This window comes from Haliotis cracherodii, unplaced genomic scaffold, assembly GCF_022045235.1.
Source record: "Haliotis cracherodii isolate W230 unplaced genomic scaffold, xgHalCrac1.p SCAF_1, whole genome shotgun sequence".
NCBI classification, from domain to species: Eukaryota; Metazoa; Mollusca; class Gastropoda; order Lepetellida; family Haliotidae; genus Haliotis; species Haliotis cracherodii.
In genome coordinates, this window is record NW_027266264.1 from 14,139,251 (window position 1) to 14,166,018 (window position 26,768).

The following is a 26,768-nucleotide window of genomic DNA, read 5'->3' on the forward strand; positions in this document are numbered from 1 at the left end:
ACTGGATTAGCAATGAGTCTGCAATCTCCAGGCCAGATTCTGATTTGGACATTGATTTGGCAGCTATTTTCTCAATAATATTGCAGATTTATTGTCCCACAGACAGCTTCAGCGTTAGTTTGTCTGAGTGTACTTGATTCCGAGGAAGAATGTTTTGGCTCATCTTTGTGCTGAAATTTGAGCATTTAACAGCTCTCGACTCTCGTCAACTGGACCGCATTTGGAGGAATCCATGCTGGAATTACCTGGATTCACTAGTTTCCCTAGTTCATGTGACTATGTTACTCAACACCTAACATAACACAGCACCGGTTGTGACCCTTGTCGCTCAATAACAAATTGTTGATTTAATTTCTACCAATAATAATATTAATAATAACACCAATAATAATACCACTTGTAGTGAGTATTGATTTACGTCGCTTTTAGCAATATTCCTGGAATATCTACGTATACAATACATATACAAAGTTTGAACTTGTTACCACTTTCCAGTGGTTCTGAAGAAGAATATCAAATTCAATCAACAATGGTCGCCAAAGCCATGTGACCAAATGCAATTAATTTCTCAAACTTAATACAAATCTTATTAAACATTATACACTTCTCAAAAAGAAGTTAATGAACACTTGATTCTTTAGTAAGGCTACTGCTAATCTGTCATGGCACAGCAAAAAAGAATTGGGTGTTCTTTTACTTCTTTTTAGTAGTATATTTCGAAAGTTTCAGCTTTTTCTGACTTTGGGTTCTAAAAATTGTCAAAGGATTATTTAAAATCTGAAAAAATATCTTCACTGCCCTTTGTTAGGCACTTTTCCTCAAAGGACTGTGTCCTCTTAGACCATAGGACTGCCTCCATGATCTAGTGGTAGAGCCTCGCCCGGAGAGCGGAAGGTTCAGGGTTCGATCCTCAGCCGCATCCTACCGAAAGATGTCAAAGGATGGTACCTGTTGTTACCCTGTCTGGCGCTTGGCATTTGGGGCTAAAACAAGGATTGGTCGGCTCGGAATCAGTATACTGTCTGAGTGGGGAATTCATGTTAAACTGCGGCATGGTATCTCAGTAGACTAGCACTATAAATCGGCATCAGTCTCGACGAGTACAGGCAGCCCCCACCCCCACACACAAGCACGTTGCCATATAAGTGCAATAATCTTGGACGCAAATTTAAACCCAATTACACCTCACCTCACCTCAGACAACAGGCCTAAGCTTGGACAGTCCCCTGTCAGCACAGAAACTGTTAAGTCAATAGGCCTAGCCATTATGTCCGTTGAGCTCCCACGTAATCATTATAATACTAATAGAAAGAATAATAACATCTATATTTGTTGAAGAGAAATGTTTTATTGTGATTGGGACACATTTGTAATCCAGTCACATTAACTTTCAACCTCCTTTGCCAAGTTGTCTTCAGTTTACATTCAAACACCTTTAACTAACATCTCGTCATCGGTGAATCATGTCATGTCATGATACAGCATTTGATACACACCCGGCTATGAAGCCCCTCTAAATATAATACCCATCACACAATAATGCTGTAAACAATATAAAACATGCCCACAAAGATCTGGTTCCAAAACATGAATCTGCAATTATAAACAAAATGTAATAGTGCTTATTTGATTCGAACATGAACCCATTTCTCAACTCTACTCTCATGTCAAAACATTAATATGTACGGGTGAAAGTGATCTGTTCACAATCTGATGTAGAATAATCAAAGAATATGAAATTAGACAAGCATAAAAAAAGCAAAATCCGATGTGATTCAGATTTTGTTGGATAAACTGAACAATTATGTCTTTACCTAAGGCCTTATATTTTTTAAAGTTGGTTTACAAAACCTTGAAATCAGAAAAGAAATAAAATAACTTTTGACACAAAAATATTTTGACCGTCTGTTTAACAAATTGGCAAAATGAAAAAACAACAACAAAATTTTATCATCTCTGTTTGAAAGAAATGGTGAATAATATGTATAAAAATCTGTATGCTAACAAAATAGACCGAATCAATATCTTGCCATGATAAATAAGTTTGTTTTTTTAGCAGTACTAAGTTTGACAAGTATTTGTATTTTGAACACCTACATTAAATTTTCGGCCTGTGTTTTGTATACCAACTAATATAAAATAAAAGGCCTTACTGAGAGCTAAATGTTTGTGCAGCAAACAATTTTTTGCAAATTCCAAGTGATAAAATCACATGAGGGAGTCCCTAGGATTTAGTTTTTCATGGACAATTCACTTATAACTTGTCATGGTTGGTCATACATGACCCATAACTACCTTGTTGTCATAAGCTCCTCCGCAGTGTGCAAAACACCTTCGTTGACCTCCTGGTATATTGAGGGCATGTGTGGCGATTCGCTGTGCAGAGTTGCGCCCCTTGGGCATGCCAGAAACCTATGATTGGGGGTTCGAATCCCAGTTCGCCCCGATTTTGTTTCTAGGTCTGTCCGCACCATACCCGTGCTTGTGGGTTTCACCAAACTGGTAAACATCCGGTCCTGCAGACTTCGGGCTTTTATCCCACATTAAGCTGACACGCCGTGATATAACTGGAATACTGTAAAAAGCAGCGTTACACCCAACTCACTCACCTTGTATCATTGTTGACACCAGAGTGCAAGCAGCTATTGCCAAAATCTTGAAAATTTCCCCTCAACCCCCAAATGTAGTGACATGTATATTTTTGTGTATGTCTTTGGGAACGCAAATTATAGTGAATTGGGAAAAGATTTGTAAACAACTAAATAAATATTTTCCTGATGAATTTGTTTGTATAACGGAAAAGCACCTAACTTCCACCTTGCATTCTCAATATGCTACTTATACAAACTGATAACTCCCAAAATAATTTAGAGTATTTGGCCTCACGACAGGCATAATTTGTTTGTAAACATTACAGTCAGTCGGCTGCTAGTTCAACTCATTGCATTGTTGTAGGCAGTCTGGTGGCAGAGATAGCATAGAGAGCTCTAAACAAAGGTTATCACTGTGAGGAGCTTGATGGTGACTATGGTAACTCAGTAAAGTCATGGCCCTACAGGAAAACCTTGTTTATCTGGACAGTACCACTCCAGGGAAATTTATTCCAGATTACTACATGAATCATTGGAGCAGAGTGATGTCACTTTGCAAACATGTTGAAATTCAATGTAATCATCCTTTAATCATTTCCGGATAAACAGGTTCCAGACTATCAGGGTTTCTCTGTATATACATGGCAGGGCAAGGAAGTTAGAAAGTCAGTTGATTACATCCTCGTTTATCCACTGTATTATGTATTCATTCTATTGTGACATATACTCTGGACCTATTCAACACAAAAGTTTCATTTCGGAGGTGACATTACAATGTCCATCTCTCTTATCCCTACAAGAATTTCTTGTTGCTCACAAGCCTGAAATAAACAACCAATCAAAACACTTTTTCTGAACGTGAGTTTAGTGTAGATTCACATTGAAAATTGTGGTCTTGTACATGTTGAGCCATGAATATTTATAAGAATCAGAAGACAACATATACTGAACACTTAGATGTTTCCATGACAAAGGAGGCCCTTATTCTGCTAGGCGTTCCAAATTGTCTTTGAGACAATAGGCTACAAGGGGGTGAAGAGTGTACCTAATTAGATTGGACAGTTAATGTTAGAGTTGTGACTAAAAACCTGACTATACAAGAAGCTATGGTGGTGCACAGATCCAGGTATTTACAATAGTACAATGAAATAAAATACATGGGACATCGAGGAGTTGATAATGGCATCAACATAACTGCCTGGAACCAACTCTGAGGGTGCTGTATATCTGAAGCTATCAACAAAACCAATGTCTGCCTGCTATGTTTCATTAGTCTGTGCCTGTGTGACTCGCAGGACGACTGGCACAGATGTACAGGGGATCATTCCAAGCTCGGTGATGACGGCCGAGATGAGTTCCGGTGGTGTGACGTCGTACACTAAGTTAAGCAGTGTCAGGTGACTGTGGTCCTTCCAGTCCGACAAGTACGGCTCTTTACTGCCAACCTGGACCAGGTCACTGGGGTCACCTGGAACATGTAGAGTTGTCTCCCATTAGTCTTTATGATAAAAGATAATTCCATCTTTGTAGTAGACTGAATAATGTAATCAAGATGAGATAGTCTTTGTACCAGATTTCCAAATTATTAATAAATGAAATGTTTAATGACACATAATTAACATGCAAGATTTTATACCTATTTACACATAAACACAAAAAAACAATAGTCCATATCTGTGGTAAGAAAATAATGAATGTTACTTGAAAAGTATAACTGAGGAGATTTGAGTTTTATTATAAGGATGTAAATACCAGATTTGTTTGTTGTTTAATGCAGCACTCAGCAATATTTCAGCCATATGATGGCACTCTGTAAATGATCAAGCCTGGACCAGTGATTGACATCATGAGCATCGACCTATGCAGTTGGGATACGATGACATGCATCAACCAAGGCAGCAAGTCTGACCATCTGATCTCATTAGTTGCCTCTTATGACAAGCATGTGTTGCTGAAAATCAATTCTAACCTGGATCTTCACCAAAATCCAGGAATCAGAATAGTGCTCGTGGATCAGAGACACCAGAACACAGGGATGTCATTTAATGTGCAGTCAGTGAATTTGCCAAAGTATGCAAAAAGCTGGATTTTGAAGTTGGAATTGAAAATCCACATTTTTCATGAGGCCACTCTGACTATTTATTGACTTATGTACCCGTTGTGGATCAATGGCCAATGTTTAGAAAATATTATCACCTTACCATTCTGTAGAATGCGAATGAGGATGGATGAATGGATGTGAGACTTACCCAGCTCATTGAATACGAATGAGTCTGTTTGAACCCGTTCACAGAACTTGTATGTTTCGCAGCAGACTAAGACCGGGACGTTACACGAGCGAGCCATCAAGGCAACCAGGGAGCTCCCTACACGGGACATCACAAAACCATTAGCAAGCAGTGCGTGGGAGCCTAGGAATACCTTGGTTGCCTGGAAGTGAAGGGGACATATTTTGGTAACAGATGATCAAGTTGTGTCATGTCTGAGACTGGATTAATAATATGGGACAAACCCAGAGCTATTATTATCAAAATGGGACATACTTTGTGATATATCTACAATTAAATTATGACAGTTTTGGGGACAATCTCAATATTTACCTCCTGCATGACGTATGAAGCCGAGTTGATTAGCACATAGGTACACTGGATGCCAGCCTTCACCAGTCTTCTCAACATCTCTTTCCCTGACAAAACAGAACACCTGTGAACATGTTGCAACTACATGTATTGACAGAAATTCTGCTGATGAGCATGAACCCATTAAGAATATTGCTTCTGAATTGTGTCTTTTATTATGATATATAAGACAGCTACACGATAAATCGCCAAGAACAATGAAGAACGAAACATGGTTTATTTCACGATAAAACATTGTTCTTTCATGACATAATTCCTGGGGATTAGAACATGCACTTGCAACTTGATGACGTCGTAAATTGGACGTTGTTGTTTTTGAGTGGGAAGTGTCGAGTGAGTTGTCCCCCATATATGTAGCTGGACATCGTAGATAAACGCAATGGCTGAACAATTGCTTCCAAAAGTGGGAGAGATATGACAATTGGTATTGGGAGAATAGGTAGAGATAATCAAAGTGACATAGAGAATATGCAGGAAAGACCCAACCCTGTTCTTAAATGGACTTGTCTGACATTGTCACAGTCAGATTTTTTTCAGGGAGTCATCATTATTTAAATACGGGTAAATATTTGTAAAGCGTGTACTTTTTACTAACATCCTTAAAGAGGCTGTATGTAATGTTGGTATCTCATATAAGAAATATACGACTTGTGGGCGTTGTTTATCATACAATAAAACACTGCACTGAGAATAAACCCCTCATAGTTTATTCTCCATGCAGTGTTTTATTGTACAATAAACAACGCCCACTCGTCTTTTATTTCTTAAATAATGTTGCCATCTTGTTCTCAAAAACATATGATTTTTGGGACCCTGGTTCCACTGCACATACAAATAATAAAAACATCTATACAACATGTCTGATCTCAGACTGTTCAAGTGAGTGTGTGAGTGAGTGACTGTGGTTTTTAGCAGTATTTCAGTTATAAGATGGACTTTCCACTTGACATTTTCTGTAGGCATTTACCACTTTGGTGACTAACCAAGAATCATAACTACAGTGAATCTGGGATTCAAACCCATGATCATCATGTTTCTGGCACACCAAAGGAATGCAACTCTGCACATCAAATTGTGGCACCTTTGACAACTGGGCTACTACCTGTGCCCCAGACTGTTGAAGGAGTTTGCTTTGAGCTTCAGCAAAGATGACAATGTGACTCAAAACCAAATCTCCTTGTAACTGTACATGTGTACCCCGTCCTTTTCAGATACATAAGTTCCAGTTCCAGTTGTTACATTAAATGTGTTTGCAAATCCAAAAAAACAATTAAGACCATGGTTTCATGCAGAAATATTCATAAGCTGTAGAGTTTTTGCAGGAAACAATTGCTACATGTGGAGACTAAGTCCAAATTGTTTCCAAGGAAACACAAGAAATTAAAAAATTTGAACATTTTACATAAAATTGTATATTTATATAATTATCCAATCTCACAAAGCACATTTCTCCATTCTTTTTTCGATCCTATGTTGAAATGTGCTAAAACAAAGTTTCCAGCTTCTAAAAACATTTCACCAGAACACATCCCATCATCACCATAGTCACCACCCAAACAAATGGGTCATGCACTGTTAACGCTGTGCGTTGTGACATAACATGACTTGATCACCTGACTACCCCTGTCACATCATTCTCTTTCTTAGAGCGGACTGGCTAGGAAAGCTGTGATGCAGGGAGGGCATAGAGCTTGTGAGATAGGACAAGTATATAGATATACAAGTCAGTGTAAACTTCTCAACTTTTTAGACTTATGCTATCTCACACTATGCATTTATCTCAAGGTTGGACAGTGGGGCGCTGATACCCTAACCAATATGAGACTACAACTGTGAGATGTACACAAGGAAGCTGGTGCTGAACAGTGATCCAAACAAATAGTTATCACTTTGTCTAGTGTCATATAGGGTTACGACTGGGTACGAAAACTGAACTCGAGTACCCGGAAGACAATACCCGAACCGGACCTGAGTACCCGTAGTTCAATGTTGTCCCACTTGTTTGTAATGCTTTTGCGAATAAAAGGTCATCAAACATCTATTGATCTATTCTAAGGTATATGGTTTTTTTTAAATGCCTGCATGGCTTACCTAAAACCACAAATGACGCAGAATATCAAAGTAAATGCTCTTGTGTTTAAAACTTAGATGCTTTTGTCATGGAACTCCTCGAACTACCTGCGTAGCTGATACATATGCCACAGAGACGGCATTTGGTCTTTTTGTTTGTGTCATCAAGGTCAAAATAGGCCCAGACATTTGAACGTTTGTCCGCTTTGTCGTCCATTTTGAAGTGACTTACGAGTTACGAAAGGCGATTAGAGTTATCTCCCCTGAGCGGGTATTCGAGTCCTAGGCTACTCGAGTACCCATCGCAACCCTAGTGTCATATACGACAGGATCTTGTGAGTGGGCATCATGGAGCTGTACTCCAGAGACCAGGGAGTGAGTGAGTTTGGTTTTACGCCGCTTTTAGCAATATTCCAGCAATACCATGGCAGGGGACACCAGAAATGGGCTCCACACATTGTACCCATGTCGGGAATCAAACCCGGGTCTTCGGCGTGATAAGCGAACGCTTTAACCACTAGGCTACCCGACCGCGACAAGGGTATCATTAAATAAGAATAAAGTAATAATAGTAAATGTGGTCAAGTTCACAGTTTTATTATCATCAGATAAATGTAACTTAAGAGGACCATCTAAAGTATCAAGACCCCAATTGACTCTGACAATGATCACTGATTAATAAACCATAAGCAAATATACAAGCTGATTAGCTAAGCAACTGTATAGCAGCTATTACAAAAGTTACCGTAGCCAAATCAACACTCTGACAAGACAATCTGGACGATTGGCCAGCCAACTTGAAGAACTTAATGAGAGACTGTAGCTTAGCAACCATGGAGATCTTCAACCCAGTTGCAGTAGCAATGACAATGAGTTGATGTGGCGAAATGTTTTAGAAGCTTGAAACTATGTTTTAGCATGTTTGCACATAGGATCGAAAAAATAAGGAAGAGAGAGGATAAGTTTAAAAATTTTAAAAATTAAAAATCTGAAAAGGCACTAGTTGAGCATGTGGCCATTGTACATGTATACTTTCATTCAATGATATTCTTTGGTTTGAGACTTCTGGCTCAGAAATGAAGCCTCGAGTTGTTTGAGACAAAGTCCAAATTGTTTCCATGGAAATGAAACAAAATAAAATTAAAAAAAAAAATTAAAATAGTGAAACGCACCAGTTAAGCTGAGGAGCAATGCAATCACCAAGTTGTTTTGAAAAAAATTGAACGCTTTTCAAATTATGGCTCGGAATAGGATGGGAATGCCAACACGAATGGGAACTATGCCAAAATATTATAGACATAATAAAAGTAAGTCACACACGTTAAACATCAGATGGTAAAAATGCTTCATAGTAAATATCCAAACAACTCGCAGGCCTTGACAACCCACCTTCCATTTTTGGCCTTCCATCGATGACAATGACCCTGAATTTCCTCCCTTGCTGATGGGCATCACAGAGCACTCGTTTGATTAAACTTGAACTGAAAATGTATAAATATATGTGGGACATATTCAAGATAGAAAGGTGAAACGGTCAGCAATATTTCAGTGATATAACCAAACTTGTTTGCAAAATCAGGTCTGAGGAACCAAACCAGAGAGAGTGAACGTGTGTTTCACTCCACTGTTTGCAATATCCCAGCAGTTTCACTTGGTGTACACAAGATATGGAATTTGCACAGTGGGCAACTGAACCCGTTTTTAGGCATGATGAGCTAATGCTGCAACTTCTAGGCCATCCCACCATTCGCTATCATCCAAGATGAATGGTGGGCTATTCACATTAATGACTAACATTGAGTGGAAGGTACAACATCTACCATAAAACACTATAGATAGATATGCATTAGGTGTGGGACGGGTAACTCAGGTACCCAGGTCAGGTGGGTACTGAGTAGGTCCCGGGTACCCACAGGACTACCCGCACCCGCCGTTAGTCACGTGATAAATTGTCAAATGACTAAAATTATCTAGAACTAGAAAGTGTTTTTACTCGTAAAAACATATGTCTCCCCCCACTCCCCTAACCCACATTCATTCGTTTACTTCACGTTAAACCCCATCTCTTCATTCCCACCCTCCATTACTAAATAACAGAGACAAAAATAGAAATTTCAAACAACTAATGGGCACCACTTCAGGACTTGGTTAATATGTTACAACTTCATGAAATAATATTGAACAGTTTTAGAGTTATGGTCCGGAAACAAAGCTTACCCCCATTCAGAGTCTATGTTCAACTTATCTCCATGGAAACGAGAAAATATAAAAATGTCAAAAATCTCTAAATAGCAAAAGGCACCACTTCAGTGCTGGGTTAATGTGTATACAAAGTTTCGCGAAAAAATATTAAACGGTTTCTGAGTTATGGTCAGGAAACAAAGCTTACCCCCATTCAGAGTCTATGTTCAACTTATCTCCATGGAAACGAGAAAATATAAAAATGTCAAAAATCTCTAAATAGCAAAAGGCACCACTTCAGTGCTGGGTTAATATGTATACAAAGTTTCGCGCAAAAAATATTAAACGGTTTCTGAGTTATGGTCAGGAAACAAAGCTTACCCCATTTCAGAGTCTATGTTCAACTTATCTCCATGGAAACGAGAAAAAATAAAAATGTCAAAAATCTCTAAATAGCAAAAGGCACCACTTCAGTGCTGGGTTAATGTGTATACAAAGTTTCGCGAAAACATATTAAACGGTTTCCGAGTTATGGTCCGGAAACAAAGCTTACCCCCATTCAGAGTCTATGTTCAACTTATCTCCATGGAAACGAGAAAAAAATAAAAATGTCAAAAATCTCTAAATAGCAAATGGCACCACTTCAGTGCTGGGTTAATGTGTATACAAAGTTTCGCGAAAAAATATTAAACGGTTTCTGAGTTATGGTCCGGAAACGGTGGGAACGCCGACGCCGACGGGAACCGTGCCCAAAACAATATGTCTCCCTCCATTCTGGGGGAGACATAACTCTATGGTTACACTGAAAGTCATTAATTTTCGTTTTTCATTCTGACTATGCACCCATTCCATCTGATATGGTTGAATAAAGATATAACTTAGTCAACTTCAGTGTATGCATGACCAGATTATTAATACATGTATCTAAATATGTTTTGCAGGGCTATGTCTCCCGAGACCTACAGTGGGTACCCGGGTAGGGTAGGGTAATAGGGGGGGCGGGTACCCGGGTAGTAAATTTGGACTCGTCCCAGCCCTAATATGCATCAGTGAAATCTTGAATTAAAAACATCATTAATGACAATAATACTCCCAGTTAAAATTCCAATCTTTATTGGCAGTATGGTCTGAAGTTTGCACTTGGCCCAGAGTCTGGATAACTACCATGGCCAAGTATGGAGCTTCACTGTTTTATTTACAGGGAAAAACTCACTGAGTGTCATTACTGTCAATTACTTGGTTAAAATCCAAATGACATGGTTAAAATAACTTCCTGGTGCCTTGTGACACACATGGACACCATTTAAACAAACATACTTGTGATAATGTTTATAATGTGAAGCTAGTGCTATAAATGTACATTTGCACAAGTAAACTGGACTAACATTAGGTAATGGACATGTGAATGAGCATGAGCGGAAAACTTGGTGAACTATCTAGGTGCATGCGTGCCGATTTTATAGTTCTGGCTCATTCAGATACAATGCCGCAGTCTCACATGAATACCCAACACAGATACACTATACTGACTCCGAGCCAACCAGTCCTTGTTTTAGCCCTTTAATGCTGAGTGTCAGACAGGGTAACAAGTAAAAAATTTTAATGTCTTTTGGTTTAGGCAGACAGGGATCGAACCCCGGACCATCCGCTCTTCGGGCGGACACGCTACTACTAGACCATTGAGGCGGTCTGATGGGTTGGAAGATAGATATAAAAATAACATGAGTGATCATCTCGTTGACACACTTAGATTCCAAAGGGCACACCTAAACATCCTTGCAAGTGCACTTGACATGTTTTTGATGTTCTTGATGCATGCCAAGTTTCAATGACAGTGTATGCAAACAGGCCCAACAACAGCAAACAGTCTTTGGAATAAGCTTATGTGTAGCGGCAGATAATATGGCAAAGAATTTTGTCCTCACTCACCATGCATAGACAACAATGACATCTCCATCTGTGATCTTGGGGCCAGCATAGATGGAGATAGCCTTGCCAGCCATCAGCACCTTCTCATGGATGAAGGAGTCGATGCTGTCATTCAGTCGTTGTTTAGCCTGGCTCACAGAAACCGTTTCACATTCAAACCAGAAACACATCCTAAGTCTTATAGTATTTGTTTGTTTGTTGTTTTATTTCACACTCAGCAACATTCCACATAAACAATGGCCTCCTGTAAATACTGGAGTCTGGACCAGACAACCAGTGATTGATATCATGAGCAATGATCCACATGGTCCAGGTACAATGACTCGCAATCAACCAAGTCACTAAGCCTGGCCACCTGATCCATTATGCTGTCTCTTATGATAAGCATAGGTTGCTTGGAAACAAATTTTAGTAGAAACTGCAAAAGTTTCAAAGATCTAATTCCTAAATGTTTAGAGTCTAAACTTTAGACAGCAAATTATTGGAAGTTAAAATTTTAATCCTTCCTATATATGTTGTTCAAAATTCTTTTCTCTACCTCAACAATCATGCGACTTTACAAATAGTTTATAGATGGTCTTTTTGATAAACTAATAAATTTTGTAAAAGATACTCCAGAAAACTGGAGGTCATTCACTCAACTAAACTAACTAAAACATGTTTGATTTTCTAAAAGTATCTAACCCTTCAATATGGCAGTTCTGCAGTGCAGAGTAAATAACTTCATCAAATATAGAGCTACTGCAGCCACGAAGGACAGGCATTAATCAGGATCTGTCTAGTTGTTTGATACCAGACAATCATTACATGCAACTTCCAAAGTATTGTCAATTGTTTAACTTCCTGACACCCGATACATAGCCTTCATCTTGGCAACAGATCAAGTGTTCTACCTCGGCATCTGACAACTCCCTCGGCATGTGACTGATGTTCCACTTGAGGTACTTGATGGCGTTCCCCATGCTCACTGACAGTGGCCGGCACTGCACCAGGAAACTGACACAAAAAGAAAACAATCGACACCCTTCATAAACATCTGTTACAGGGAAGTCCCTACACCTACTCACAGACCAATATTTAGTCCAAAACCCAAATTGTCAGTAAATATTCTCAAATAGAAAAAAACTGTTTCATTCATTCATACAGGTCCGGAATCTATGTTTGCAGTTCACCGAGTTAAAAAAACAAGTAGCACAGCGTTAGAAATTGGCACTAGTCCTGTAGTTCTTGCCAAACTGTCCATTAGTTAACGTATCATAAGGACTACCGGTAGTAGAAATTTGCCATTTTTCAAGGTTTTGCTATATGTTATCATTGTAAGGACTAGTGGACTAAAAATGTTATGTTTCTACCACTGTAGCAGATAATGCAAACAAACTGAATTACTTTACCCTTACGTTCAAATATTAATTGGTTCATATCAGAAACTCAAAGCTATTTATACAGGATAATCAAGTTACCTGAGATGTATTCCAATTGATTTGTAGAGGGCTACATGAAATTTGTATCCTGCCTTTTAGCGGACAACATGGAAAATAAATTGCCTACTCCTCAACCAATCAGAAGATAGTATTTTAATGTAAGGTAAGAAAATATGTATTCTAACTTATTTCAATGTATCTTCTCAGCTCTTGTGGCAACAAATTGCAAATACATATATTGTTTAAAGCACACTCAGCAATTTTAAGTGGCCTGCAAATAATAAAGCTTTGACCAGACAATATCAAACGTCTTATCAATGACTGATTCAATTTGATGAACCGAAGGTTTACCTGATGTAGGGCTTGATTTTATTCTCCAAGTCCCGTGACAGTTCCTTCTGCGGCGGAGTATTATAATCTGTTATCACCTACAATTGAAGGTCAAATCATGCATGTTAATTATCTTTTTAAAAACCATTCTCGTACTACATAGTTTTAGAATTACTTATAGTATTATTATTTATATTCTCTATGCAAATGATGTTTGATTACATGATAGAGAGGTCCCAGAACACAAGTACAAGAGTGAATGTTAATTTAGGCCTCTGTCAGCTAAGTCAGTATTAAATATTTCATCATTATTGGTGAGGTGTGGTGAAATGAAGTTTTATGTCACATTCAAGATCATTGCACTTACAGCAATATGCAACATGCAATAGTGTGTGTGGCTGCATGTACTAGTCCAGACTTTTGCCGGTTTTACAGCGTTAGTCAACTAAGATACCATGCCTCTAATTAATTTGAATACCCCACTCAGACACAGTACACTGACTCTAAGCCGACCAGTCCTTTTTTTATCCCCTTAATGCCAAGTGCCAGGCAGGATAACAACAAGTACCATATTTCAATGTCTTTCGGAATGATACACTCTCCAGACAGACACACTATCTATTGACCATGGAGACAGTCATCATTATTAAGGTGGCATGTAAATAATCAAGTTTGTGAGTGAAAACAAGTGGCTGATAGCATGATAGCATGAACAATAATAAGTGCTATCAGATTATGTTGACACACATTCAGCCAGTTCACACATAAACAATTCTCATTTTCGACAAACCTTGCAATGTTCAAGAACATCTAGTAACCTGAATGATTATAACAAAGGTTTTTGCAGATCTTTTTACATCACTATCACCTGAACTGTACTTACTTTCTTGAAGGCAGCTAACAGAGCCACACATCTGGCGTTAGATCCGCTGACAAGGCCCTCTGCATACTGAACACCGAGCTTCACAACAGCCGGGTGGATACCTCCATTAGAGAATCTAAAACCACACACAAAGCATTTAAATTAATAAAGTGTAATGACACAGTTTAATGTTACTTTGGTAAATACTCCATTCTGATTGATCAATCTGAGTTTTAGAGGTGGTTACTGTTATTTGAACATGGTGCATTGGGGTAATGATAACAACTGAGAGGTGTACGGACTGTAAGGAGTGTGCTGGAGGGAATGATAACAGCTGAGAGGTGTACTGACTGTAAGGAGTGTGTCGGAGGGAATGATAACAACTGAGAGGTGTACTGACTGTAAGGAGTGCGTTGGGGGAAATGATAACTGAGAGGTGAACTGATTGTAAGGAGAGTGGGGGGGGAATGATAACAACTGAGAGGTGTACTGACTGTAAGGAGTGCGTCGGGGGAAATTATAACTGAGAGGTGTACTGACTGTAAGGAGTGTGGGGGGGAATGATAACTGAGAGGTGTACTGACTGTAAGGAGTGTGGGGGGGAATGATAACAACTGAGAGGTGTACTGACTGTAAGGAGTGTGGGGGGGAATGATAACTGAGAGGTGTACTGACTGTAAGGAGTGCGTCGGGGGAATGATAACAGCTGAGAGGTGTACTGACTGTAAAGAGTGTGTCGGGGGAATGATAACTGAGAGGTGTACTGACTGTAAGGAGTGTGTCGGAGGGAATGATAACAACGGAGAGGTGTACCGACTGTAAGGAGTGCGTCGGGGGAATGATAACTGAGAGGTGTACTGACTGTAAGGAGTGCGTCGGGGGAAATGATAACTGAGAGGTGTACTGACTGTAAGGAGTGCGTTGGAGGGAATGATAACAACTGAGGGGTGTACTGACTGTAAGGAGTGCGTCGGAGGGAATGATAACAACTGAGAGGTGTACTGACTGTAAGGAGTGCGTCTGGGGAATGATAACTGAGAGGTGTACTGACTGTAAGGAGTGCGTCGGAGGGAATGATAACTGAGAGGTGTACTGACTGTAAGGAGTGTGTCGGAGGGAATGATAACAACGGAGAGGTGTACTGACTGTAAGGAGTGCGTCAGGGGAAATGATAACTGAGAGGTGTACTGACTGTAAGGAGTGTGTCGGGAGAATGATAACTGAGAGGTGTACTGACTTTAAGGAGTGTGTCGGGGGAATGATAACTGAAGAGGTGTACTGACTGTAAGGAGTGCGTCAGGGGAAATGATAACTGAGAGGTGTACTGACTGTAAGGAGTGTGTCGGGGGAATGATAAATGAGAGGTGTACTGACTGTAAGGAGTGCGTCGGGGGGAATGATAACTGAGAGGTGTACTGACTGTAAGGAGTGCGTCGGGGGAATGATAACTGAGAGGTGTACTGACTGTAAGGAGTGCATCGGGGGAATGATAACTGAGAGGTGTACTGACTGTAAGGAGTGTGCTGGAGGGAATGATAACAACTGAGAGGTGTACTGACTGTAAGGAGTGCGTCTGGGGAATGATAACTGAGAAGTGTACTGACTGTAAGGAGTGCATCGGGGGAATGATAACTGAGAGGTATACTGACTGTAAGGAGTGTGCTGGAGGGAATGATAACAACTGAGAGGTGTACTGACTGTAAGGAGTGCGTCTGGGGAATGATAACTGAGAGGTGTACTGACTGTAAGGAGTGCGTCTGGGGAATGATAACTGAGAGGTGTACTGACTGTAAGGAGTGTGTCGGGGGAATGATAACTGAGAGGTGTACTTACTCTAAGGAGTGCGTCGGGGGAATGCTAAATGAGAGGTGTACTGACTGTAAGGAGTGTGTCGGAGGGAATGATAACAGAGAGGTGTACGGACTGTAAGGAGTGCGTCGGAGGGAATTATAACAGAGAGGTGTACTCACTGTAAGGAGTGTGTCGGGGGAATGATAACTGAGGGGTGTACTGACTGTAAGGAATGTGTCGGAGGGAATGATAACAACGGAGAGGTGTACTGACTGTAAGGAGTGTGTCGGAGGGAATGATAACAACGGAGAGGTGTACTGACTGTAAGGAGTGTGTCGGGGGGAATGATAACAACGGAGAGGTGTACTGACTGTAAGGAGTGTGTCGGAGGGAATGATAACAACGGAGAGGTGTACTGACTGTAAGGAGTGTGTCGGAGGGAATGATAACAACGGAGAGGTGTACTGACTGTAAGGAGTGTGTCGGAGGGAATGATATCAACGGAGAGGTGTACTGACTGTAAGGAGTTTGTCGGAGGGAATGATAACAACGGAGAGGTGTACTGACTGTAAGGAGTGCGTCGGGGGAATGATAACAACAGAGAGGTGTACTGACTGTAAGGAGTGTGTCGGAGGGAATGATAACAACGGAGAGGTGTACTGACTGTAAGGAGTGTGTCGGGGGAATGATAACTGAGAGGTGTACTTACTCTAAGGAGTGCGTCAGGGGAAATGATAACTGAGAGGTGTACTGACTGTAAGGAGTGCGTCGGGGGAATGATAAATGAGAGGTGTACTGACTGTAAGGAGTGTGTCGGAGGGAATGATAACTGAGAGGTGTACTGACTGTAAGGAGTGCATCGGGGGAATGATAACTGAGAGGTGTACTGACTGTAAGGAGTGTGCTGGAGGGAATGATAACAACTGAGAGGTGTACTGACTGTAAGGAGTGCGTCTGGGGAATGATAACTGAGAAGTGTACTGACTGTAAGGAGTGCATCGGGGGAATGATAACTGAGAGGTGTACTGACTGTAAGGAGTGTGCTGGAGGGAATGATAACAGAGAGGTGTACTCACTGTAAGGAGTGTGTCGGGGGAATGATAACTGAGAGGTGTACTGACTGTAAGGAATGTGTCGGAGGGAATGATAACAACGGAGAGGTGTACTGACTCTAAGGAGTGTGTCGGAGGGAATGATATCAACGGAGAGGTGTACTGACTGTAAGGAGTTTGTCGGAGGGAATGATAACAACGGAGAGGTGTACTGACTGTAAGGAGTGCGTTGGGGGAATGATAACAACGGAGAGGTGTACTGACTGTAAGGAGCGTGTCGGAGGGAATGATAACAACGGAGAGGTGTACTGACTGTAAGGAGTGCGTCGGGGGAATGATAACAGAGGTGTACTGACTGTAAGGAGTGCGTCGGGGGCACCTCTCTCTCGTACTGGTACAGATGATTGAACAGGCGGACCTTGCGCTGGACATTGGCTCTCTGTGCTATTTGCTGTCTCTCTAATTTCTTGGCCAACTTCTTTTGTGTTTCTGGTACGTCGGCCTTCACATGGTCCGGGACTCGCACCGTCTCCTTCTTCTGCTGACCTGCTGAGACAACACCCCCACGTGAACATGGTGAACATGCTTGAATTGAGTTGCAGCTCAATACTGGCAGTCTGACAGGTAGCTTTTAAACACAAACATTATTCATTGATAGATTCAGTGCCAGTTATCCCAGTTATCTTTCGGCATCATCTCTCTCAAGATCTCTTAGTCTTTAGTTAGTGATACTTATTAGTGGAGCTGAGACAAAAGGAATGTTGACCAGACTGGGGTTTCAGTTCAGTGGCATACATGACAGGCGATAATTGGAAACATGCATCACAATGACCACACATTTCTCCATGATCTATCAACATCAGCAGCAGCTGATTATGCCACTATTCAATTACTGTCTCACCTGGACCTTCCGCCTTTTTCGTGGCTTTGAGGGCTCTCTGTGCCTCCTGACAAAATAGTGAAAAACATTAGAGTTTCTGTACGCTTGACGTGAGGGGTTAATTCTAATTTCAAACAGGTGATAAAAGTAAGCCAGTAATCCTGTGGGACAATGCGGTAAAAAGTCACAATAAGCATTTGTAAGTTGGATAACAAAATAGTCCCCCCATTATACATGTTATAAACTTCAAGTAGTTCATTCTTGTAATTTTTTATTGGCAGTGTGTTATCAACATTGATCATGTTGATCAATAATAATTTCCTGACATTTTAATTTCACCACATAGCATTTTTTAATTCAGATTTTCTTGCTAGTGGTAAAAGAATGAGTATTCCAGTTGTATCCAGCAGTGTCAGCTGAGTGTGGGAGAACCAACAATGTCATGTCGGTGCTAGGTGTTTCATCACTTTACATCCACCAGTGTCAGCTGAATGTGGGAGAACCAACAATGTCATCATGTCGGTGCTACATCCTTTTACATCCACCAGTGTCAGCTGAATGTGGGAGAACCAACAATGTCATGTCGGTGCTAGGTGTTTCATCACTTTACATCCAGCAGTGTCAGCTGAATGTGGGAGAACCAACAATGTCATGTCGGTGCTAGAGGTCCATCACTTTACATCCACCAGTGTCAGCTGAGTGTGGGAGAACCAACAATGTCATCATGTCGGTGCTACATCCTTTTACATCCACCAGTGTCAGCTGAATGTGGGAGAACCAACAATGTCATGTCGGTGCTAGGTGTTTCATCACTTTACATCCACCAGTGTCAGCTGAGTGTGGGAGAACCAACAATGTCATGTCGGTGCTAGGTGTTTCATCACTTTACATCCACCAGTGTCAGCTGAATGTGGGAGAACCAACAATGTCATGTCGGTACTAGAGGTCCATCACTTTACATCCACCAGTGTCAGCTGAATGTGGGAGAACCAACAATGTCATGTCGGTACTAGAGGTCCATCACTTTACATCCACCAGTGTCAGCTGAATGTGGGAGAACCAACAATGTCATGTCGGTGCTAAGTGTTTCATCACTTTACATCCACCAGTGTCAGCTGAATGTGGGAGAACCAACAATGTCATGTCGGTGCTAGGTGTTTCATCACTTTACATCCACCAGTGTCAGCTGAATGTGGGAGAACCAACAATGTCATGTCGGTGCTAGGTGTTTCATCACTTTACATCCACCAGTGTCAGCTGAATGTGGGAGAACCAACAATGTCATGTCGGTGCTAGGTGTTTCATCACTTTACATCCACCAGTGTCAGCTGAGTGTGGGGAGAACCAACAATGTCATGTCGGTGCTAGGTGTTTCATCACTTTACATCCACCAGTGTCAACTGATTGTGGGGAGAACCAACAATGTCATGTCGGTGCTAGGTGTTACATCCTTTTACATCCAGCAGTGTCAGCTGAATGTGGGGAGAACCAACAATGTCATGTCGGTGCTAGGTGTTTCATCACTTTACATCCACCATTGTCAGCTGAATGTGTCATTAAAGAACTCCTGATACACAATATTTTGAGATAGGCAGTGAACTCAAAATCATCCAGGCAAACATCAACTCTGGGCTGCATCTCTCGAAAAAGAATTGCAGTCATGCCCTAACCATGTTACTTTTATTGTTACCTGCCCCAAAATATAGCCAGATTTCCCTTTCACTAAGTCAAATATGACATTGTGTACCTGCTTAGCTCTACGTTCTGCTTTAAGTTCTGCTTTGCTTTTCTGGGGAACATCCTGACCCTCATCTTTTGTGGTGTCGTCTTTTGAGGGTCCTTGACTTTGACCATCTTGTTTTTTCACTACTTCCTCTTTGGGAGGTTTTTTGGAACCTCCATCTCCTCCTGACTTTTTGTTTTTTGATTTGTTCTTTTTCTTAGAGCCTTCATGAGCTTGACCTTTAGCTTCAGCTCTTGATTCAGGGGCACCATCTACTGCATCTGCCATTTCTGGAGTTGAAAATCAAACTCATTCATTATTCTGTGTTCCAAACTAAGCATGGAAGTCAAGGGGTCCTGTGATAATCCTAATACTAAAAGTGAAAGATTAGGGGGGTCCCCTATGGATTCATATACCTGAGGAGACCTCCACCCTTTAATTTTGATCACACATATTTACAGGACAGTTATCAGTATGCTAAAAATGTTACAACTCCCTGAGGATTGTAAGAACATGTCCACTTTATTCCATTCTTTATGTCAGAGCCAACAAAATTAATCATGTTAATGAGAAACTGATGGTCAGGGTCAGTGAGTGAGTGAGTGAATACGATTTTACGCCACTTTTAGCAATATTCCAGCAATATCACGGCGGGGGACACGAGAAATAGGCTTCACACATTGTATTGTCGGGAATCAAACCTGGGTCTTCAGCGTGATGAATGAACGCTTTACCCACTAGACTACCGACCGCCCTCTCAGGGTCAGTAACTTGGCGAAATGTCACCATGACCTGAACATGGGCATAATTAATTATGCTTTTATTCATGTGTTTTACTTGTGCTTAGATGGAATATTTCTGACTGTGGTATCAAACAGCCTTCACTCAAATATTCACTCAACTCACTCAAGTCCTGTCAGTGAAAAGCTAAAACATATTCTGTGCTTCCTAAATCAGAGACTTTTAGAAATAATGTGGACAAACATTTTATTAACAATTTCTTCACTTATACAAACTCCATAAAATAACAGAACTCAAGGAGTTGATAAAAAAAAGGTAATTTGTGAGAAGCAACTGGTATTGGTTATCTTTCCACAACAACAAAATTTACATAGAAAACTTTTAAGCCTGCTAAAGGTTAGCTCTGGTTACCATGGTTACCATATCCTCTTATCAGTTTTCCCATGTCACAGCTGGGGCTGCAAGTCGTACATAAGAAAAATCTGCCATTGTGTGCTGTAGAATTTACAGCACACTTCTACATCTCCGTTTTAAAATCTATATACCAGTCTCTTCCTTAAAGGGGCACTGATCTAACGCCATTCCCCGGACTGGTTGTTGCCTTTGTTATTGTTTTTTCCCCCGTGAGTACCCGGATGATACGCAACGCAACTGAGCGTGACCAGAGACTGGGCTACCGTCTGCAAGGACAGCTAAATAAACTTGGAGGCAATATTTGTTTTACGCATTTTTGACTAAACACTGATTGGTTAACTGTGATCTATAAAGATTCGACAAAGGGCGCATGTTAAATAATTTCTTCAGCCTAAACAAACAGACAAAAAGAACGGCGGAGCTCATCGGAAGTCGTCATTTGGAAATACCCCAGATGGTTATAGTTTAATACTAAAAAAAGTATCCATGCAGTGAAAGCATTTTCGGATTTCGGATTGTGTAATACGATTACTACTCCCTTGTTGTCATACACGTTTTCTCGTATAACCCTACACTTGTGTATTTGTCGTCATTCACTTGATGCTCAGTTAATGAATTTATTACAGGTACAATTAGTGGTAGCACCACTTAGATTACCTGACAAAGGTTCTCATTTGGCATTTATTGTGTCTGGGGTAATTATTCAATCTAAATCCAGGTTTGAAGTGAGGTTATGTAATATGCACGTGGCAGCCCAGCAAGAGATGAATGATCAGTTGATTTACTATTTTTTGTAAATCAACGGATCGTTCCTAGTCATCAAAGGATTAACAGAAAATACGTTGATTGATTAATCACTGTTATCTTGCACAGTGGATATGTCAAAAGTGAGTGTTTACATGTCTAGGTTTACGAAAACAAAGGGAATACACTCATATCATGGCGTGAAGTGCCGATGTAAAAACAACATACAATTTGTTCAAAGGGTTAACTGATAATACGTTGATTGGTTGCTCATTGTTATCAAACTCAATGGATTTTTTAGGAACCGCTGTAATGAAAATAGTTGTCACGTGGCCTTTCTCAGCCGACCCTTGAGACTTGACACCCGAAACGATATATATCTTTTAGAATATTTGATAGTTACAGAGACACGTGACATCGAATAAGTTATTTTGTATAGCTGCAGACGAGTGGGATATTATTCCTTTGTGCGGATATTCACGGATATATTCCTCGAATAAGGAAGCTGCCTATTTAAGTTGTAATTATGGTATTTGCATTTTGTTTTCCTTCATTTGAACCGATTCGTTCTTGTTTTTCTACGTCTTGGTTGGGAAATTCTTCAATGCGCGATAGATGTTGTTTTCACAGGTCATTTCCTTTGTAAGCGTGTATAGATTACCGTCAATTTGTAAAATGTGATTCTCTCAGGCAATTTTTAAAATGTGTAAATATTTCAGTCATTTTGACTAAAAAATCTGTCCAGATTGATTAAGACGATCAAAAGGGCCTACAAACATCACAACAGATTATTATGTAGGATTAGAAGCCAAACAACATAGAAATGTACTTCAACGTAACATTTTCAGTCTCTTGGTGATGACATTAAACATCAAAATGTTTGCAATTCGTTATTATAATAATACAGATGGAAATGTTTTTCAGTCACTTTGTGAAATAACTGAATATTTAGACGTTTAATAAATATGTTACACATTTTGACAGTAAAAAAATATACACACTATAAAAAAAGCAATGCTCAGGTGAAATATTTACTTTGTGTTGCAAGTCAAAATAGTGTAAACGAAAATCGCAAAATTACCAAGCAAGTGACTTATCAAAACTTCGTCACCATTACCGATGCTACCCACAAAGATGCCTACATTTCCTTATTATCTCGAATACTGTATTTCATTTTGTTGATCAATGTGACCATACGCTCTTATTACTACCGGTATCCATAAAAGTGACTAATGCGCTTACGAATGGCGCAACAGAGGTCGCGAGCTAGTCTAGATTTCTGCTCTACATCCGGGTACTCACTGGGAAAAAACAATAACAAAGGCAACAACCAGTCCCGGGGAATTGCGTTAGATCAGTGCCCCTTTAATCCCTTGCTTCACTGTGAATCCTACAGTGCACACTGGTAGATGTTTTTACGGGATGATCCGTAACCCCAATATTGACATTCAGAAATACTGACAAAACACTCACATGTATAAGTTAAAGATTGTTCATCACAAGATTGGCATTCTTTGGTTACTGATAAAACAGTTCTCCAATTCTATGACTCTTTTAACATGTGTAAGTCTCTTATTTAGCTCTGATAAGTGTTCCAATGCAGAAAAAGCCTTACTTAGATTTCACAGCAGGTTTAAATAATTTGAAATCCAAAATGTTGGCAGACGCATATGCACTTCAAGTCTTCATGTGATGCTCATGGTTGTTGTATGGAATGTAATGGTCTTGAAAATGAGAATCATTTTCAGTTGTCCTTTATATGAAGATGAGAGAATTGAATTGAGTGACTTGTTAGTTTTACCTACCTTATAACTGTGTATATTGAATGATGAAAAAAGATATTGTACTATTGATAAATATTTACTTTGTGAATTCCAATTCCAACCTCAAATATGTTACATTTATCATGTTTATAGATTTTTCATGCAATATGGGCCATATATGACCTTGACTAGATCTACAATAAACATGTTGCAGGCTAAATGTCACCTCAGCAAAATGTCACCAATTTCATCAGGCGGAAACAGCACCAGTATATATGTTTTATTTATTCATATTGCTTGGCGTATTCATCACCATCATTGTCACCACATGTCACTATTCACAATAATCATTGTCATCTTGTCACATTTGCTTTACAGCACTGGTAGATCATGTAGATGGACAGTTACAGCAGAGTATTGTGTGAGCATGCAACACTTTGATACATTGTGAAGAAGTGTGATCTGATAGCACCCTGTCATGTATCATAAACATGTTAAATACAATTTCACTTTGGCTGAGGCTCTGTTTTCACCAATCAGTCCATTCGGTGAAGTTTTGCTGAGGTGCCATTTTTGCCATAACCCCAATGAACATAATGAATTGTGAACTTACATGTAGGAAGTTGAGTTCCCAATTAATAATTTTAATCCTTGATTGATTGGTTTCAGTTTCCAAGTTTGTTAGTATGGTTAGTCCATGTAGTCTGCTGATGAAACATTAAAAACTGAAACTTATGTTATTTCGGTAATTTGTTTTCAAGATACCATATCCATGATGACATCAACATGTAAACGTGCTTCAAATTTTGACAAGCCCTAGCCTCCATGTACATTGTAAATGATATTTTGAAACTTCTAGCCAGGGAAGTTTTACCAAATTCAACCATATTGTTCGAAAGAGTCACATGTTTCGGATTACACACAGATTACGCAATTAGTATTGATAGAAATTGGGCTAATCCTCCGAATATAAACAATATAAACACGATGCAGCATATGCCATGATACATTACCTAATCCGTATCTATACAATGTTGGGATTACCAAATGATGAATACGGTCAAGGTAGCTTGAGTTCTTGTTGAGAACACAGAGACTGTAACTAGCGTATCCGATTACCATTCGATCTGAAGAGCGTAAAGGCTAAACTTACAAAATACCTTTGCAAACCTGTGATTATGAAAACCATTGACTTATTATTCGGTTTTCGGTGAAGCAAGCAGGTGTTTGATAGTGATCGAAAAAAGGACGAGCGTAATGACACAACAGCATGTCATCATGTTTTAACTTACCATATAGAGTGAGTTCAAGGCACTCAGTTCACTAAAGAGAAGAATATGAAACAATATTAATCGCCTTGGAAATATTACGGCTTAGTGGAGGAGTATTTATCCATTTGACGTTGTTTACCTTGATAACGCGATTTTGCATCAGACAGGAAGTAGTGTAATAATCCGGACGAAGCGAAACGCCAGTGAAAAGCTATTGAACTGGATATTGATAATCGGGCGAATCCCACTTGCTGAAATATTATGTTGGTCGGGTTGTCAGAAGAATGGACTTTAACGTCGCTTTAATGATTTAATATTTACACACAGATTAAGTGAAAGACTACGAATATCAAACATTGGTAAAACATATTTGATAAAGGATTTAAAGTGAATGAGTCGGGATAAACGTCATCTAGATATTATTTTGAGTGTGGAGGAAAATGGGAGAACGATATGCTGCTGACAATACCAAATCTAGTTGTTTTCAAATTATAAATTTATGCATACAACTGGTATGCACATCAAGAAAATCACCGATTATGACCCCCCGATCCTCTAAATTCACCGATCCTCACCCCCCTCCACACACACACACACACACACGCACGCACGCACGCACGCACGCACGCACGCACGCACGCACGCACGCACGCACGCACGCACACACACACACACACACACACACACACACACGTACATACGTAAGGACCCCACTGAACCCTGAAACCCACAATGTGTAATAAATTGAAATGCTTTAAAGAAATAAGATTATGTCATTTTGTTTCCTGCTAGGCAACCATGCAATAGCAATACACCGCCTGATTATGTCACGTTCATATAACCGGATAGGGTATTTGAAGGCTGATCACTCACTACCTTTGAATTTCAGTATTTCATATACGCTACCACAGGCCCCTGAAGCAGGATAGTAAAATTACTGAAACACCGGACCCATATATATAAATAGACATATATGGGTCCGGTGTTTCAGTAAATTTACTATCCTGCTTCAGGGCCCTGTGTACGCTACCAGGTCTATTTATACCCACGAAATAATGATAATAATAGGTTTGCTTCAGGTTGGTTTAATGAAAAATAGAATCATATAAAGCACATATTAAGCTTATAAATGATGCGTATTATTCCACAAATTAGTTTATGTTATCACAAATGTTAAATTGGGGAGCATTTGATAAAACAACGCCGAAATGAATTAATATAGGACAAAGACACCAGCATACCCATATGTAGTAGTTACGGAATGTCTGGGTTATATAAGGTTTATAGTGACCTGACTCAATAGTACGGCGAGATGGTATCGGGAAAACGTACTAGAGTCGGGGAAACGAAAGACTCAACGATCTGCACCGGCAGGCCATTGTCTATAGACGAAAGACACGCCTTACACGCGCCATATATCTTGTGTGACGTTGAGTATTCCACGTTGACTCTCTGCAGCCTGATGTACACATTGACGTTTACTCTCTGCACGCTGAAGATACTGTGTACACACTGTTCGACCCTCATATACATCGATGCCGTACTTTTATACCGGTGGCTGACTGTCACATAGTATACAGTCAAGGGATATTGAGATAGACTCTGTGATGTATCCTTTCTCTGCGTGGATGGATCATTATACGTACTTCTGCCTCCGTGGTGTAAACTTTCTCTGCCTGGATACCAGGTTTACGTCACACTCTGTGATGTACCCTTTGTCCGCCTAGATACCACGTTTACGTCAGCCTCTGTGATGTACCCTTTGTCCGCCTAGATACCATGTTTACGTCAGCCTATGTGATGTACCCTTTGTCCGCCTTAGACACCACGTTTACGTCAGCCTCTGTGATGTACCCTTTGTCTATAACTGGATACCACGTTTACGTCACACTCTGTGATGTACCCTTCCTCTGCCTATATACCACGTTTACGTCAGCCTCTGTGATGTACCCTTCGTCCGCCTTAGACACCACGTTTACGTCAGCCTATGTGATGTACCCTTCCTCTGCCTAGATACCACATTTACGTCAGCCTCTGTGATGTACCCTTTCTCAGCCTAGATACCACATTTACGTCAGCCTCTCTGAATAGAATATGTCTTCAGAAACCCATGCGTGTCGTTAGAGGCAATTGTGCTTATCGTGAGAGGCGTCTTAATCGTGTAGTTGGATGCTCAAGAAACACTGGATTCTCAGGTCCAGACTCATATAGCTGGAATACTGATGAGTGCGGTGTTAAACAACAAACAAACAAAACTATTTGAATCGTAAAGACGTACTCATGATATAGCTGGAATCATGCAATCGATTCTGCATTTTGCAAATATTTCTTCTGAATATGTTAAGGACTTTGTCGCGTTGATTTAT

General features: G+C 40.1%; 1 protein-coding gene across 3 annotated transcripts; it reads right to left on the minus strand.

Annotated features, from left to right (window-relative positions):
* Window positions 1-1,328: 1,328 nt before the first annotated feature.
* On the minus strand, window positions 1,329-24,591 carry LOC139473361 (translation initiation factor eIF2B subunit delta-like). 3 transcript variants are annotated; one of them, XM_071255920.1, is made up of 12 exons: window positions 24,542-24,591; window positions 19,494-19,759; window positions 17,768-17,813; window positions 17,223-17,412; window positions 14,045-14,159; window positions 13,183-13,259; window positions 12,304-12,406; window positions 11,411-11,538; window positions 8,690-8,781; window positions 5,192-5,277; window positions 4,841-5,021; window positions 1,329-4,059 (listed from the first exon to the last, which is right to left on the minus strand). In XM_071255920.1, the coding sequence occupies exons 2-12, from the start codon at window positions 19,755-19,757 to the stop codon at window positions 3,851-3,853; spliced, it is 1,491 nt and encodes a 496-aa protein (XP_071112021.1). In that variant the 5' UTR covers window positions 19,758-19,759; window positions 24,542-24,591; the 3' UTR covers window positions 1,329-3,850. The 3 variants fall into 3 exon arrangements, with proteins under 3 accessions (XP_071112021.1, XP_071112004.1, XP_071112012.1); XM_071255903.1 differs by having other exon boundaries at window positions 17,223-17,415; XM_071255911.1 differs by lacking the exon at window positions 24,542-24,591 and adding an exon at window positions 24,424-24,514 and having other exon boundaries at window positions 17,223-17,415.
* Between the last annotated feature and the right edge of the window lie 2,177 nt (window positions 24,592-26,768).

Coding starts and splice junctions, on each gene's coding strand:
- LOC139473361 (XM_071255903.1), bottom strand. CDS start 19,757: ATGGCAGATGCAGTAGATGGTGCCCCTGAATCAAGAGCTGAAGCTAAA. Junction 11,539..12,303: donor GGGAGTTGTCAGATGCCGAG/GTAGAACACTTG, acceptor TCTGTGAGCCAG/GCTAAACAACGACTGAATGA. Junction 5,022..5,191: donor CTTCATACGTCATGCAGGAG/GTAAATATTGAG, acceptor CTTCACTTCCAG/GCAACCAAGGTATTCCTAGG.